At 39.2% G+C, this 18,443-nt stretch overlaps 2 protein-coding genes across 3 annotated transcripts in view; both read left to right on the forward strand.

The window, feature by feature from the left end:
- Positions 1-9,303, forward strand: part of LOC111868737 (protein PAT1 homolog 1) — a 29,694-nt gene extending 20,391 nt beyond the window's left edge. Inside the window, exons 6-8 of the mRNA XM_023859673.2 lie at positions 1,921-2,079; positions 3,116-3,424; positions 7,152-9,303. Of these exons, the coding sequence (XP_023715441.1) occupies positions 1,921-2,079; positions 3,116-3,424; positions 7,152-7,451 (768 nt within the window). The 3' untranslated portion in view covers positions 7,452-9,303. The remainder of the gene's footprint in view (positions 1-1,920; positions 2,080-3,115; positions 3,425-7,151) is intronic.
- A 1,805-nt stretch (positions 9,304-11,108) lies between these two features.
- LOC111868757 (protein diaphanous) overlaps positions 11,109-18,443 on the forward strand; it is a 79,830-nt gene continuing 72,495 nt past the window's right edge. The window contains exons 1-2 of one of the 2 annotated variants that reach the window (XM_033753163.1): positions 11,109-11,127; positions 11,697-11,834. In XM_033753163.1, coding sequence (XP_033609054.1) covers positions 11,799-11,834 — 36 coding nt within the window. In that variant the 5' untranslated portion in view covers positions 11,109-11,127; positions 11,697-11,798. Of the gene's footprint in view, positions 11,128-11,154; positions 11,296-11,696; positions 11,835-18,443 lie in introns of those variants that run through there. The other variant, XM_023859728.2, reaches the window with a different exon arrangement.

Genomic DNA, 18,443 nt, shown 5'->3' on the forward strand with positions numbered 1-18,443 from the left:
CCTTCAAAGTAGGCCCCTTGTGACTCCACACACTTAGCCCAGCGGTCCTTCCATCTCTGGAAGCAATTCTGGAAGGCTTCTTTTGGAATGGTGTGCAGCTGCGCCTATGCGTTCTGTATTACGTCCTCGCGGCTGTCAAAACGGCAGCCTTTTAGTGGTGTCTTCAATCTCGGGAACAGCCATAAATCACAAGGAGCCGTGTCAGGAAAGTAGGGAGCCTGGCGAACCTGCGGAATGCCATGCTTGGCCAGGAAACCCAGGATCAGGTGCGATGAATGAGCTGGGGCATTGTCATGATGCAGCTGCCAGTTGCGTGCATCCCACAGCTCTGGTCTCTTGTGCTGAACTGCATCACAAAGATGGCGGAGGACATCTTGGTAGTACTCCTTATTGACAGTCTGGCCTAGTGGTGCGTACTCATGATGCAAAATACCCCAGTAATAAAAAAAAACTGTCAGTATCACCTTCACATTTCTCCGAACCTGTCGTGCTCTTTTGGACCTCGGGAATGTTGGATGCTTCCATTGTGACGCCTGGACCTTGGTTTCCGGGTCATATCCATACACCCACAACTGATCGCCAGTGATCACAGTCTTCAAGAACTCAGGATCCCTGTTGGTGCACTCCAGCATGTCCTGCGCGACCTCAAGGCGGAGTTGTTGCTGCTCCGGTGAAAGCAGCTTGGGCACAAATTTTGCCACCACTCTTCACATGCCCAAATCCTCAGTTAAAATTGTGTTTGCGGAACCTCTCCTGATCCCAACCTCATCAACAACTTCACGGATGGCCAAACGATAGTCCTCCATGATCAGTGTCCGCACTTTTCAATGACATCAGCATTTTGACTCGTTGACAGTCTCCCGGAACGCTGCTCACTGTCCGCCGACGTACGGCCATGTTTAAAGCGGTTGAACCACTCTTTAATTTTAGTGACTCCCATTGCATCATCGCCGAAAGCCTGCTGAATTTTGCAAATTGTTTCCACTTGGGTATCCCCAGGTTTCTGACAAAACTTAATGCAGTATCGCTGCTCCAAGCGTTCTGTCATCTTGAGCGAAACAAGAATGCGACGAACATGTGTTACACCACTTCACTATCTGGCAGTGTTGCAAGTCAGCAAAAAATCGTGCATGCGCATGAAAGTCTCTTCTACCACTACGCTCAGTTCCCCACCCCTTTGGCCATAACTTACAGCGGAAAAAAATAAAGTCGGATACTTTTTGGACATATGGTGTGTAAAATTTTCTTGAAAATAGTAGAGCAAACTACATTATAATGAAACCCACCATGTAAGGTTTGTGTGAGTAGTATAGCATTTGAACATTAAATTCAGTAAAATCTGAAAGGGAGGGAATCGTGATCACTGAAATTGAACATTAAATGAAAGGAACTATTAAACTGAGGAACATTAAATGCGGGTTCTGCTGTAAATTGGTTATATCTGAAGCTGTAGGAAATTGACTAGGTGAACACACATTTAAAACAGAAGTGGTAGTAGTTACTATAGGATTCTGACGATGGTGTATAACGCACTGATATATTGGGTCTTTGGACTTTATCCATCGTCCTGGTTTTTAAGATAACTAATAAAAACACGACGTCCAGTGATTGAGGCTAGCTCTTTCTAACGGACCCAACAGAATAGGTGTTTTCCTTCACCTGAGGACGGAAACAGATCCAGTTTCCGAAACGTCGTGTTTTTATTAGTTATCTTAAAAACCAGGATGATGGATAAAGTCCAAAAACCCAATATATCAGAAGTGGTAGTGTCTGTTAAAGAAGACATGGGTGGTTCAAATGGTACTAACTACCCAACATATTTTCACCTTCTGTATCCATTTTTGTCTTCTTTTAGTGAAACCAGAAAATGAGCAAATGTGAATATTTTTCAGAGGTGTTCTTTCTTTTGTGTTGCCACAGTTATACCTGCTGCTCCTGCAAGTTGAGGATCTAACAAGTTCGTTGCCTGAAGTGAAGCAATCAGTGACTGAAGACAAGGTGGATCTTCTGCGTAAAATTGTATCTTCATTGCTTGTAGAAGACCGATTGAGCAGTTTAATGTGTGTCCACAAAGGAAAGGTAAAGTACCTTAACCCTCTCACGCGGTGATTTAAATTCCGCGGCCGTCTCTCCGGCGGTAATATATTCAGCCAGCCANCCTTTTACACGGTTAAGGTGTCACTGCAACTTCAAATTGCTTCCTGCCTTGGTAAATTAAGTGTGTGTAAAATATCCTTGAACTGGAATATTTAATTAAAAGACATACTGGTCTGCAGTGTATTAATATTCCCAAGTTTAAGGTTTCCTCTCATTTAACTCTCATTTTCAGTTTTAAATTTCTTCCTTGTAAGATCTTCCCTGATTTAATGTTCAGATCTGCTGATCTCCATAGGAACTTTAAATTATTGTTTTGCTGAATTGGCATGACCAACTTTCCTCTAGGTTAGAATATTTTGTTTTTTCTGCTTCAGCAGTTGAAAAAGAACTGAATAATAGGTAGTTAGTTAGTTACTTAGTTATTTAGAGAGGGTGGGTTTCCCCATGCACCGCTACCAGTTTGATCTGTTGTGCTTCCCTCTGTGTTATTGTACCAGTCTTTATACCCTACCGATAAATGGTGCATACCATCAGTCCCGCCGAGCAAGCGAGTTCGGCCACTTGCTTAGCGGTGTCTATAGTGCTTCCCCCATCTATCAGAGGCCTTAGAGACTATTGTTGGGTGGGAACCGTCCTGGAATTTGGCTCAGTGATCCCCTTTGGGGATATGAGGTTCTTTTACGTGCCATAAAGTTACGACACGGGACACACAGCTTAAAGTCCCTCCCGGAGGACTTGTTCCCTGAATTTTTCCGCCCTTAAAAATTCGACAACCTCTGCCAGGTATTTGAACCCGCATACCACGAGTCATGAGGTGGGAACGTTACCTCTAGACTACGGAGGCCGCTTGAATAATAGGTATATAGTATGTTATGGATAGAATTCTTCTACTGGTTATAGAAGTTCAGTTGTTTGTCTACGAATTCTAAACTTAAATTATAAGTTTCATTTTTTACTGTAAGCTGTACTATGAAATCTGACGAGAGTGACTGAAATATAATATTTCTTGTTTCTGAAGTTTCTACTGTTACGGGTGCTGCCACATCTCATGGCAGACATTGAGGAGGAATGCCACTTGGTACAGGTGTGGAGTACGATATTCCGAGGGCTTGTAATCATTGGAAAACGGGACCAAGCAAGTGGAGAGTCCCTTCTTCCTCGTTTCTACCCACATTTTAAGAAATGGTTAAGTCAAAATCAGTTCCCTGCGCTCCTGGAGGTAGCACGTAGTCTGATACCAGATTCAAGGGACTCACCTAGAACTGCATCTCCTATAACAGCTTCACTACCTGCCAAGAGTGTGCTTGTATATGCACTAGGCAACAAGGTAAGTATGTCCCATATTTACATATATTTACCTAATTTATCCTCTTCTGTCTCCATGTTCTTTATTGTCTCCTCCATTTTGCTCTTTTTTTTTTAATTCATCTTCCTGCCATTTCCTCTTTTACTGCAGCTTCTTTTTCTCTTATTCCCTCCCTCCATCTTCTTCCACTATGCTCATATTTTGTTCAAATTATATTTGGTGTATCAAAACAATTTCTGAACTCGGTATTTTGCGGGAGGTGAACGGGGGGGGGGGATTGCATCGCCTGGCCTCTGAACACCTTTGTAACATCTGGATGGTCTGGGAAGCAACAGAGGGGGTTGTGGTTAAGTATAATATTTGGGTTGCATCTAAAATTGCTAACAACTGATGCTGAAGTCAAAGGTTGCTCAAAAACTCTCTAGAACGTTTGTGAGGGGTGAAATGCCTATTAATAGGAGGTCTGAAGTTCTAATGCCAGCTATGGTTCAGTTTAATGCAGCACATAGCAGACAAGTGAGCAGTGGGTCAGTGTTCAGTTAGTCAGTGCCATAAGTGGCCTCCATAGTCTAGGGGTAACGTTCCCACCTCATGACTCAAGGTACACGGTTTCAAACCCAGCAGAGGTCGTGGAATTTTTAAGGGCAGAAAAATTCAGTGAACAAGTCCTCCGGGAGGGACTTTAAGCCATGGGTCCCATGTCTTAGATTTACAGCACGTAAAAGATCCTCATGTCTCTAGGAGACCTCTGAGCAAAATTAGGCAAAGTTTCCTGCCCAAATAGTTTTCAATGCATCTGGTAGATGGGGAAATAACGGGTACCACTGCCAGCCTCACTGGCTGAACAGCGCTGATAGTGAGCACCAGTACCGGCAGGGTATGGCGACTGGTAGAATATCAAAGGGGGACATACATAGACTATTAGTCGCGGTGCATGGGGAACCCACCCCCTCCAATAATAATAATAATAATAATAATAATAGTCAGTGCCGTGACTTAGTTCAGTGCAGTCCAGAGAAGTTGAGAGAGGAGGTGAGTTTAGTGAACAAGCAGAAGCATTGCTAGGAATGAGCAAACAGAGGACTAATCTTGAGAGTATAAGTGGTTAGAGACAGTGGGACAGTAATTTCTCCATAAATCAATAATTATCACATTTTTCTCTTTTTATACTTAAGAGTTTAACAGCTATTCCATCCTGTCATTTGAAGTACTCGAGCAAGCTATTGTTGTGAGTCCAGCTATTCTGCCATCATTGGAAGTGCTTATTATAGTGCCATGTTTTGAATTCTGCAAGCAATTTTTCTTTGATTGATATGACATCATCAAGTCAAACCCTGAAATACAGTTAACTACCTCTCTTTAGTGTTGTCTGGTTACAAGCTTTTCGTATCTTAACCCTTATTATACTAGAATAAGGAATTTTAGATCTCCCAATACCATGGGATTGTAGTCAAATATAAAATTGGGCATAATTATTATTAGTAGGCATGTACAAGAGTGGCTTTTTCAGCTGAAATTGAGAATTTGGAAGAATTCTGAGAATGAAATTTTAAATTGGGTGTTCTGATTGCTAGTAAGCATATGTGAGAATGACTTTCAGTTCAAGATAAGAATTTTGGAATCAAAACAAGTACAAGAATTTTCTCTGGTAGAGCAATTTCATCATTGAAATAATAACAGTGGCCACTTTTTCATTGCACTACCATAATTACCCAAATGGAAAATGACTCCAGACATTAGATGACCCTGCATGTCTGCACAGTAAGAGTAAAAGTAAAAAGTAAGTAAAGCTATCCCTGTACCAGGCTGTGAAGGCCCATAGGGTTGTGAGACGTTTAGGGTCCCACATTGTCTAGACAATCAGCTCAAAGATGGTAATAAGGTTGTCAGCCCTACGCGCCAGCCGCGCTTTACTCCCCAGGAAAATTATTTAATTAATTCCTGGTACTCATTTCTGTTAGAGGCTGAGTAAACCCCAGGGCCTAATGTGGCTGGAAAGATTAGGTCAACTGAAAAAAAATCCAATGACCTCATCGGGATTATGATTTAATTTCATACTCTTACTACAAACATGTGAAAGAAAATATATATTTTTATTTACAGGTCATACGTGGCATTTTGTAGTTCCCATATTGAAGCCAGTAGTTTTTATTCAGCTATCATAAACTGGAGGAGGTCCCAGAGGCCAAGGGCAAGATGATTACCCTCGCCCTCAATCCCATAAGAGGTTAAACAGTTCTGTCGAGTGTGACTAGTAAAGATTTTTCTTATTTCAATCCTTCTTCCCTTACATGTTTCAGTCTTTACAGACCGTCCTCAAGAGGTACATCAATACAATCGGAAGCCACTATTACAATATGTTTTGAAGGTTAAAATATGTGCATATAATGTCGATAAAATACAATGGATATAAAATCTAAAGTTTTTAACAGCTACATTGGCTGTCTTAATATGTTAAAATATTTACAATTAGTTTGTTAAGATTTTTTTTTGGGAAATTATAAACCAAGTTAGTTTGTGTCCTATTTATTATTTCTTCTCCTGGTGGAGGCCAAACAGCTGCCTCCTTGTAGTTCTTGAGAAGAGGATTCTGTAAAGTTGTCCTGCAGGTGTTCGTGGCACGCTGTGTTGTTACTAAACTGCCAACAGTCTGTTATGAAAACATGATACGCCATCCCTGTTGCTAGGCAGTGGCACAGTAAACACTCTGTGTTATCGTTCAAGTGAAGCATTGCTAGACAACAAATAAACATGCAACAGTAGAAGAACTGTTGGAAGCCATATTTTAAGAGCTGCAGATTTTAGCAACCTAAAATTTTACAAAGTAGTATCTCTCCAATTCTTTGCAATGTTCCCAGTGCTTCCCATTGCTCAAAACAGTTCTTAAAGACCTGAACAGGAATGTCTTACATTTTTTTCACTGATGATTTCATATCTTCAACGTCCAAGAAAAGCTTTCCTTTCAGTACACTGAGGTCTGGAAACAGCCAGAAATTAGCTGGAGTCAAATCAGGAGAGTACAGCTAATGATCCATGGCAGAGATGCCTTTACCTGTTAAAAACTGCTACACCCAAAATGTAGAATGTGCCAGTGCGTTGTGGTGAAGAATCAGTGAGCACTTTCTCCACAGTTCTCCTCTCTTGCACCTCACGTCATCAATAAGCCTTCTCAGCACCTCCACATAGAATATTTAATTAACCGTATTTCCTTCAGGTACAGATGCAAAGTAGATGATAGCCCTGATGTTGAAAAAGCAGATCAACATTCTTTTGACCTTGTACTTCGAAATATGTGGCTTCTTTGGCCTGGGGATTCACTATAAACCGTTTTTAACATATCTGACATTTCACATGACCATTTCTGCAATTTAACACAAAGATTCGCATTCATTCTGTATTCCGTTGTATAATCCATTTTCACATCTGGACAAAGCTTATGACACACAGTGATCAAACGAACTACTGTTCAAGAAATACTGAATGCAGCTTAGCCATACTTTTCATGTGAGCTCTGTCTTGTTGCGTCACTTAACATTCCATGCAACAGGGTTGCCAGATACTCTGGTGTGAAATAAAAAGTGAGTCTCGAAACTTGTTGCTTGAATGTTCGTGTTTGGTGGGGGGGTTGGGGTGTTCCCTCTCTCCCCTCCCCCCACAAGCAATATAAGTTTACTTTTCACTTTTGTAGTGTATTTGTTCCTTTCAGTTTAGCATGTTTTTATGTAATGTTTTTAATTGTCATGACTAGTTTGGAGTTTCCTCACTGGCTGCGATGATGGTACGTGGTGAAATGTTGTATCCCACTTTGGAGGAGAAGCAGTGCCATGAGTGGTCATCGTTCATTACAATCCTGGCAGAAACAGTGGGATCACTTCCTTCTTGTAAGTCTCTTCCCACACCTATTGAGCCAATGGACACCGCATTATTGAACCAGCACTTGGGACGTTGCAGTAACTTGCATATTGAGAAGTATGCAGCGTTAGAATGTGCTTTTACAGGACCTCAGAAAGTTGAAGTAGAAATCAAAGAAAATAAGACGGACTCATAAGAGTGAATTTGATTTTGTGGTAATCTGAACTAACATGATGTTTGCTGTACTTGGCCGAATGGGTACTCTGGTTGTTGCTATTAGTAATCGTTATGAAACTACACCTTTCAGAGAAAACTGTGATGATCCTAAAAGAGTGTTGTGTTAGAACAACAGTTGACAGTCCTCACAGAATACATGCAGGTGCTTTCTTTAAATTTGGGACCTCTGGTGCCATATAAAAATTATATTAAAAATCAGTATTACAGTCAATACTTGTCTCCTGCTTAGTTGTGTTTTTATGAATTGCACACAAGTTTTGAATACTTATTTAAAGAAAGCATTTGATCAATGAATATTGGGTACTGACATTCAGGAGACCTCTGAGAAAGAAGTATAGGAACTTTGTTGTGACTCATCAGTTTGAACCGACTATTATGATCCAAGAGAAAATGTAAAACTGCAGTTGGAGATCCATACCAAGCTGTTATTACTTTTTTTGGGGGGGGAAGGGGATCTTTCTTCCTCTGCTAAGCCTTATGATTTGAATGTGAAAAAACAGGGAACAGGGCCTTACACACAGTTTCTTAAATAATTTATAAGAATTGAAAAGATGAATTTTTTAAATGAACACAATAGTGACGATTATGTATTTTATTTATTTCTTAAATGTATTGGTGATATTCCTAAGAAAAGTTCTCATTTTAGTTCATATTCGATGTGTAACAAGGTGTTGTCTCTGAAAATTGAAGAACCATTTTTTTTTAATTAATCACCTGTTTATGTAATATTCATATACCAAATTCTGTATTTAATTTCCAGTATGAAAAGAAATTCCATAATTTCACATCTCCATGTTCCTTCTTATTGTATCACAGTTACACTATGAGGCATGTCCATAATTGAATTTCATTGCTTTATTCTTCAGTGAGTTACTAAATTGCTACTCTGAAATTCTCTATTCATTTTTTTTGTAAGAGTATTTGAGCTTTAATCTATGTAGAATGTAAGATACATATGGCCTCAGAGTTCCACAATTTAACAGAATTTGAATTATTCCATAAGTCTTATGTAACAGCATAGGAGCATACATATTTCATAGCCTAGACACATCATTCAGATATGCACACTTTATTCAATTTATGATCCATTATAAAGGGCGAAATAATATTTCATATTCAGATCTTTTTATTTTAAAAAAATTTCTTTATCATGTAAAGCTTGCAATATTGAGTACATTTTAATTGACATATGCATCCAGAGTATAACTTTGGATGTGTAGTAGTTTTCTCGGGATGTGTCATACAGTGTGGGAACTTAATATGGTATTATATTCCCAAACACAGTAACTGAGCATTTGTTACTTGTGTGCTACTGGCCTGTTGCAGTGTAATTCATTTAAAATGACTCTTTTTATAATATGTGAGAATTATTACAGAAGTACTTACTTTTTTCAGCGACCTTGGTATCAAACTGATTTTTTGTTTTGTTGAAAATTTTTCCATTGAAATAAACTACGCTGTATTGAATTACAATGTTTGAAATGTTTTACTTTTCTTCTTTCCTTTTTTTGGACATTGTAAATAAGAAGACATGTTTTCAGTTGCATGTGCCAACAGATTTTCTTATGATTTTTTTGTTCTGTGAAAGAATAGAGCCAATTTTTCATTATTACCTTTATGCATTACTTTTTGCATTGTACTGTGATGTTATGAAAACAGAAAATATTGTGTACAAAATTTGTAATACTTGTTTTCATAGATGTTTCATAATTATAATGAACTGTGTATAAGAAATGTTATCAGGAACTCAATAAACTCATTAGGAAGGTTTTGGACTGAAACAATGTGAATAAAAAATTTAATTAATCATACACAGCTGTATTATTGTACCCCGACTTGTTTGTATTATTTTTCAGGTTTCACAGCATTTGGCCAGACACCTGTCAGATTTACTGTCTGGTACGTTCAACCCCCTAACATGGGCCTTTTGCGGACCGCTTATGGAACCCCTTTCTCAACGGTTTGGTTTTCCCGCTGCAATGCAACGAAACCTCTTTTGCTTAGGAAATGCTAGCCTTACTCAGTACACCTTGTAGAAGTGTTTGGTTTTATCCGTTGTTGCGGATATGCCTATGCGATGGCCCACTGTTCTTGCGTTTCCATGGAAGTATCACTTCTGGATTTCCAACATGCGGCATTATGTTGCAGGATGTCTATTCTTCCTATCCCCATATCATGGTTGTATTGTGCCCCACTGATTTGTGTTCACAAAAATACACAAGATACAAACCAAGAAGTATGGCATGCTAAATGGGTCACAAAACAGCCTCAGTACAGGGAGAGGAAGAACAGACTTCCCAAAACAATAATAATAATAATAATAATAATAATAATAATAATGACACACGTTAAGAATACTATTGACAAAAGTACACAGTGCAGTGGAGTCCTTAAAAAAGTGTGTTACCTGAGGATGGCCCTGTGAGGCCAAAATATCTAGTGCGTAACATATATATATTTTAATGACATTTTAAATATTTTGTCAAACATTTTAGTGGGTTTAAATGTTGTTTAAAGGTTGTTTGAGAACAGGGCGTTGAGAATATTTGGATCAACAAAGTACATTTTTGCTAAAACGAATTAAAGCTTAAGTTCGTAAGTTAGAGGACTTTACATGGTAATTTTGTTTTCCATTTAAGAATTGACACCTTATGACAGGTTTTTACACAACAAATTTCCCTTGCAGATCAAGGGTACATTGTTGAAAACAGTTTTAGGCCTCGGGAAGGCCGTGCCATAGCTCAAGTGGTTAGTCACTGCCTTCCCATCGCAGCGGCCCGGGTTCAATCCCGGGTCTGGTCAAGTGGGAATTGTGGACAAACTGGCCCTGGGGCAGGTTTTCTCCAAGTACTTCAGTTTCCCCTGCCAATCTTCATTCCACCAATTGCTCCACAATCACCCTCACTTATCATCTGGGGCTGGTACAATAGGCCAGAAGTGGCCACAGTACAAGGGACTTAGTCCCACCCCACTAGCAATAAAGGGAAAAAAAAGAAATAGGCCTCAGGAGCAAATTTTTCATGTGCAGCACTTTTGAGCATTGAGGGGAGCACACGTTCCTAAGCAATGATACATAGCCGGCTTCAGACCGTGACAGCCTGGGTGAAGTCACGTGGGATTTGTAGTGGACAAAGAGGCACTGGAGCTGGTTTTCTTCGAGTACTTCGGTTTCCCCTGCCAATTCTAATTCCATCGTTTGTGCCACAATCATCATCAATTATCTGAGATTGGTACAATAGACCAAACAGTGGTCGCAGTACAAAGTGGACTCAGCTTCATGAGTTCATGAGAAGTAATGATACGTATACCTTTAAGACACGGTATTGTATACATTAATGACCTTAATGAAAACCCTCCGGGTTGAATACATAGTAGCTTTGGGGGAACGAATACAGTGGCCTGGGGTGTTCTTAATGTAAACAGGAAATCTATTGGTACACATGAAGCACATAACTGGTTGAAACGTGTGAAAATTGCTGCATGATTTGGAATGAAACAGTTTCATGTTTCTACAAAAAGTTTATTCCTTAAATAAATAGAAATGAGTTATTATCAAAGTTTAGTTTGTTTGTGGAGAGTACTTATTTTAAATAATATTTCACCTCGCGTTACGTTCAACCGCGAATACTTTGAAGGTTTGCCAACTTTGAAGTACTCGATGTGTGTATGGATGGGTTGTATGGAGGGTGCAGTGTGCTGAGTCTTTGAATTACTAGATGTAAATTTCGTTAATGATTTTTTATGTTTTTATAGTTGTGTACAAAAGTTAAATAGGGGACTCGTTATCCTGATTATTGAATAATGTAAGTCAAATTTCATGATGCTTGAAGCTGTTAAATTGCCAAATTTTCTAAATTCAGTCCATTTTAAAACTACTAATACCCACTTTGCATTACTTTGCCTGTTGTTTTGTGTTCAGACTGTGAAGTAAGAATGATAATATTCTATCCGTATTGTTGAATGTAAGGCTTTCAGCATCAGATGTCAGCGAATGAGAATAAATGGCATGAAGTATGACGGGACTCTTCCTAACCTTACTTTTTCAACAGCTCTTTGAGCTCGCAATCTGGTGACATTTAGCTTCTTCTTTTTTTTGTAGGGACGGAGTTCAGGATTTATTATCCCTGTAATATAATTTTTCAGACTAGTTTTATAATTCTGTTTCCATAAGTGTTTTTCATAAAATATATTTTGTAACTTGTAGGTTTACTTCATCAGACTCGTGCTGGTCCTGACAATGTATGAAGAAGTTAAAAAGAAGAAGAAAAATAAACGTTAGTGAGCTACGACTATTCATCTTATAGCAATGTCACGTCAAGATAAAAGCAAATCGAGTGGATTTGTAAGTACTATGCTTTGTTGTCTATGTATGTGTCTTCAGAGAAATGACAAAATGCTTTAGGACCAGTGACATTAAACAGAAGTAAAATTTTGTGATAGATTTGGAGGTTTGTAAAGGATAGATCAGTTGTATTTGCAAGTAAAGCCTGAAGCCTGAGGCTGGTATTCATGGTCACTATTTTGTAAAGTTATGTTGTTTTCTTGAAGTACACGCAAAGTTCATGTCTGCATATGACACACCTGTTTATATCTTCATGTCTCACCAGATAATAATTTAGCTAGGTGTGATATACCTTGAATGCTGTGTTCAGTTACTTGAATGTTTTGTTATTATTACATTGTTTACCAGTGGATGCATGTAGCTGTAATAGTGAAGTTAAATAATTTCCTTTGCCTGTATTTGTATGCATCTTGCATTTTCCCAGTAACTTTGAAGTGCATAATGGTAGGCTACTTCAGTTTAATTTCACTTCACATACGTCAACTTAGCTTTGTAGTACGTCAAATCTAAAATTCTAATTCAGTGTTAATTTTGATTTTAAAAAGTCATAGAGGCCCATTCTAAAAAGGCTCAAAACATGGCTAGAGTATTTTACCTACATTACCAACATCAGTATAATGATGCACATATTTTACCAATTTATTGTGTATTTCATGATAACATGCATGATTCAGCTGTGGTAACAAGTACACACAGAGACTTATGAAGTTGGCAACTTGCTTAAACTGTTTGCACATGTGTAGAATGTGGAGAATGTTGTTTTATACACTGCAAACTTCTGTAAATAGACCACTGATTGAATTTAATATTACTTTGTACACATACATTTTATTTTGGCTACTTTAAAGGCACGGCAGTTTTTGACCAATGAATTAACTAGTGTTGCTTAACAGGTATTGTTTTTATGTGGTATACTGCTGAATTTTGTGTCCAAAATGAATCTGGAGCCCATCTTAACTCCTGTTCAGTAGCACATGCAGCTGTTTCTGGAACGTATTGTTGAAGATCCAAGACTACCTAGAACTGGAGTGAGAATATGTGATGCTTTGCGTCTGTGCCCCCTATAATTCTTCACAGCATGGTGCCTAGGCACAGGAACAGTTTAGTGTCACAGGCAGTGAAGAGATGTAATAATAGAATGGAGAAAACATAATAAAGGGCTTCATAATTAGTGTTCTGGTATATTTAGAGTAAATACATCAGACAGAATAAGAAAGCTGGAACATTTTTCTTACATCAAGTAGGATGGGAAAAGCAAGGTGTGTCATGTTAAAGATACAAACATTAAATATTATATATGATGTTGGTTGCATGACTTCAAAGGATAATACTGTAGAGAAATGGGTTATTAATATATAAATTGTATTGATGAAGCTTAGAATAGGATCCAGTGGGGACTTTTGTGACAGTTGTGATGAAATACCCATGAAACCTTTGCCATGGAGTTTGTGACACTTATTATTAGTGACTGCTGTAAGGAATATAAAAATACTTTCCGCACCTTACTGACTGTCAGTCCCATAAGTTCTGTCAGCGATGTGGGAACTATTGCTGTACAGCTATATAGAAGAGTACTGTGCCACTCTGATAGGGAGTGTTAGCTATATCAAGGTGGAAGCTGTGTCATGATTTATTAACATGACGACCAGCTGAATCAGTAATCCTTGTAGACAAATGAATTAATAGAGCAGTGGCATAGTTGGTTGAGGCACTATGCTAAAAGTCGGAAGGTCATGAGTTCAAGTCCCAGTGAAGTGGATTTTTTTCAACTTACCTAATCCTTCCAGCCATACTATGGCCCTGGGGTCAACTCAGCCTCTAACAGAAATGAGTTCCAGGAATATTCCTTGGGGGGTAAAGTGAGGCCGGCACATAAGGCTGACAGCTTCACCACCAATCTGTGACCCAGTTGTCTAGAGTTACATTGATAGCTTTACTTTTTTATGATGGCTAGTTGAATTTCTTATATTTATTTGTATTTCCAGTATCTAGGATAATACACTATCATTTATATTTTTATGTATGTTGCGTACATAATTAGTGTGTATGCATTTTCAGTGATGAAAACAAAGACTTCTGTTCCTCCATTTCTTCCTTCTCCAACCTACATAGCCTTCTCAGGCTGATGCATTATTTTAAAATTTACTACAGTACGAGTAGTTATGACTGCACTGACCAGGCAGCAAATTATCACATTCTCAGTTGCAATCTTCGTTTCTGACCTGACGCCTGACTGAATATGGAGTAAGGAGGTTTTTTGTTGGTTAATGATATACATGACATAGTGGGAGGTTCCTGTCAAACTTGTAGGCAGCATTCCTTGGGTCAGTTTGAGCTGAAATAATCAAACATTCCCTTGTCAAAAATTTAACTGTTAGGAGATGAAGCTGGGAGAAGGTGTAAAGAAAGTGAATTGCTCCACTGTATTGAATGTATATCTGGCAACACTGTAAGGTGGAGAAAGGAGCATTTGCACACCACACTGTGCAGGTTAGTGCTTGTGGGTAGCCCGTCTACTACTAGTTCAAGTTGACACATTATAAGATATAGTTGTGTTAGTTCACTGATGTCATGCCAGTTGCACTGTCAGCACTAATGTGAAGTGCAGTTATAAAAGTGGCCTTCACCGTTTCTTGCTGTCGATACAGTGGCAAGCAGTTCATTTATGAATTCTTCAATATCTGTGTATGCACTGCTGCTGAGGAGTACTGTAGTTAGTTTCCCAATTGAACTCCAAATGGGAACGTATGTACTAATGTTGGGCCGTGCCACAGCTCAAGCAGTTAGTTGCTGGCTTTCCACCGCGGCGGCCCGGGGTCGATCCCGGGTCTGGTCAAGTGGGATCTGTGGTGGACAAAGTGGCGCTGAGGCGGATTTTCTCCAAGTACTTCAGTTTCCCCTTCCAATCTTCATTCCACCAAATTCTCCATCATCATAATCACCCAGGGCAGGCTACAATAGGCCAATCAGTGGCTGCCGTCCCGAGTGGACCCAGTTGGACTCCACCCCCCACTAAGCAAAAAAATGTACTAATGTTCACTGAATGCTGTGTGAAACTGGTTCACTTCAAAGTATTTGTGTGCCATCTGAAAGGGCAGTACTGCCAAATGTGAATGTACAAGGTATGGTACCATAACATCCATGATTAAGTGCTTGTAGAATTACCAGTTACGTTAATGTGCACCACATTAATGAACACTAAATAAAGCTGATGTGTATCCGTATCATAGCCACAGGGTCCAGCATATTGATCCTGGAGACCTTCCTTCATACTTGGATTTCTGAAAGTGGTCCAAAGAACACTCACAGCTGATAAGTGTAATTTCATTCATGGATGAGGCCTTCACTTCATGGGACAGTGTCAGTAATAACACATGAAATGCTTATGCATGGTCACATGTATGTCCATATGTTAATGGGAGAATATTACTTCCAGAGAGGATTCTCAGTGAATGTGTGGTATGTTATACTTGGCAACAAGTTAATTGGACCGTTCCTCTTGAATCACCATATAACAGGAAACATTTATGAAATGTTTGTGAGAAATGAATCGCCAGATCTGTTAGAAGGTGACCCATTAATAACAAGATGTATGATGTGCCTGCAGCGCAATGGAACCCCCCAGCATTTCCATATTTTTGGATGGGTCATGATGGACCCTAGACATGGGTACCAAGGTTTCCAGACCTTGACCCTGTTGATTATTATCTCCGGGGCCATGTGACCATTTTAGGTAATTTGACAGAGTTTGATTGGAACTGGCTTTTATACTGATGTCAGGGACTATTCATTAAATTAACATTTTTAGTCCCCATCAAATTTTGAATGCCTGAACCAACTTTTTTAAAACTTAGTATGTACGAGGGGGTACCCAAAAGAAACCGAACTTATTTTTTTTAAACTTATTTATTCAAATTTTAAGCACAAACCTTCAATCCCCTTCAAAGTACTCTCCGCTTACACTAATACACTTGTCTAGTCTTTTATTCCATTTTTCAAAACATTGTTGTAAATTCATCTTTTGAGATGCTTGACAGCGCCTCCGTCGTTTTTTCCTTTCATGTCTCTTTTAATTCGAGGAAACAAAAAAAAGTNNNGTGGAAGGACGACCAGAACGAGGTTTGTCATCAATTGACATTTCACCATTTTTGAAACGGGAAAACCACTCAAACACTTGAGTTTTCCCCATAGCATCGTCCTTGTACGCCGTTTTTAACATTTCAAGAGTTTCTGTTCGACTTTTCCCGAGCAAAAAGCAGAATTTCACCGCCGCACGCCGTTCGCCAAAATCAGCCATTGCAAAAACGACGATCACACAAAACAGTTGTCACTATAAACTCTGCCAAAACTAGTCCTTACCTTCTGAAGCAACGGTAGTCGGCTTATCGACTCAGGAATGTTAGCTCTATGCGCTCATAGCGGCAAAACGCGGTACTACAAAAGCTCTGCCCACAAAAAAATTAGTTCGGTTTCTTTTGGGTACCCCATCCAATATCATGGCACCTGAGCCCATCTGAATGGCATACTTCATAAATTCCTCCAATTAGTCTGTGTCTGTATCCTTCTGTCATTACTAGGCAATGACTTAGTTAAAACATTACCATGGCAGTGAATACATACACAACAGTAGAGAATTGTTGGACACGTTTTCTGTGTGGTCAATGTTGTATCAAAAGAAACAAGTAGGTGATTAGTTCCTCCCAGAACTTCTTGTAGAGAAGAAAGTTCAAACAGATAAAGCTGCAAGCGTCATGTGTCTTATGCCTCTTATTCATCTCTGTTTAGTGCTGAGGTTTAGAATGTTTGGGATGGCTATGTACAGGAGCAACTTCATTTGACCTTTATATAGTATTCACAAGATGAGTTCCTTTATTAAACCTTCATCCTCTGCGCGTCCTACAACTGTACGAGTGCATGTGCTAGTTTAGATGGCCACAGTAAGCCTAATTATTTACAGAAGTGGTACCCAGACTGGACTGTACCGCTTTCTGGGGGGTGGTGGGATTATCTAGGGGGGTTCTGGAGGTAGTGGGCATCATCTGTGACTTTCATACTTCCTTGAGAGAATTTCTCGTGCTAATTGTGAACCACTTTACTGAACGAACACTTCCCGCCGTAAAGAGAAAACATTTCTTTATTAATATCCTTTGCAATTAATCCTTTTGCCCACAAAAAACTCACAACAGAACGCTGCCCTTCGGTAGCATATTCCTCATGCAGGGTCGCCATTTTGACTACTGAACCTGAACCTGCGTATGCGCGTCTGCTGCCTAGAATGTCATGAAGCCGGACTGTGCTGCTGCATAGTGATACAGATAGAAAATCTATTACATCCATTGCAGCTGTTTTACTTCATTTGTGACCTATTTACTGACTGTACCTCGTAGATTTGCATGTGTAACAGTAGTCACTAGATCTGTAGTTTTGCAAGTCTGTGCAGTAGGAAAGTAGACTTTTTATGAGTTCTACCCGAACCCTGTACTTCTCTAAAGAAAGTGAGTTATGTAATATTTGTTCATTTAATACCTTCTTCAATAACAGACGTAATCTATGAATTCAAAATTGCAAAGAACGTACTTGGGTAGTATGTATACGCCAGAGATTCGCCGGACTTAATTAGAGGCCGCGAAATCGTGGTGAATTTTGCCCGGCGATCCCTTGGAATGTGATTTATCTTCGACTCGTTTGTTTGCTACGTGCGTAGTACATCTGTATTTTAATCCGTGATGCAGTATTGTCTAAAAATACACACTTTGGTGAATGAAGTTGTACTTGGCAATCGTTGTGGCCCGTATGATCGCTAAATTTAGGGAACTAGGTTATTCCTGACTTGGCTTCAGAAGGGAGGCTCAGTGTTTATTGTTTAAACGTCATGCCTTCCAGTCATAACATTATAACGGAACTGGGTATTTTTAGTTAGAATGAGATTTAAATAAACGTAGATAAAACCATTTGTACGTCTGCAATACTAACAGGATTACAAGGAAATCCTTCTGCAAAGAATATTCGAGAATTTAATTGAGTGGTGCTTCAATTGTATTATTACGCTTTGTATCAATTGTCCATTTTACTTAGTTTCAGATGATATTATTATGCACGATATACGGGAAAGTATAACAAGCTGCTGTGAGTTTATTCAAAGGAACTGCCCTTATATTCTCGCAACGTACCAGTTCAGGGTAGTCATTGTACAGGACGAGATCGAACAGGGTACCTCTTAAAGACAGATAAGACGCGTAAACGCTTTAGCAAACTTCTTTGATGAGAATGTGACAGAGTTCATGTATACCTGTGAATTGCAGTAATGAATAAGGTTCATGATGAAATTGGGAGATATGCACGCCCATGAACAGCAAGTCTTCGCCCACGTATGAATTTATAGTCTCGTCTTCTTTCCTTAAATTGAAATTAAAATATGTAAGTCTAGTTCAGTAAATTTATATATTATTTATTATGTTTGGTTTCTTGGTACTTATATCTCTCGGAAGTATGAGTACTCTCTCTTTTTTTAGCGTTTTTCGCAGCATTTTATCTCCCGCGAATGAATTAGGTTCAGCATGTTGTACCGCCTCAGTGATATAGTGGTCAGAGTTCCTAGCTACAGATCCA

Source organism: Cryptotermes secundus, unplaced genomic scaffold (assembly GCF_002891405.2).
Source record: "Cryptotermes secundus unplaced genomic scaffold, Csec_1.0 scaffold280, whole genome shotgun sequence".
Taxonomy (NCBI): Eukaryota; Metazoa; Arthropoda; class Insecta; order Blattodea; family Kalotermitidae; genus Cryptotermes; species Cryptotermes secundus.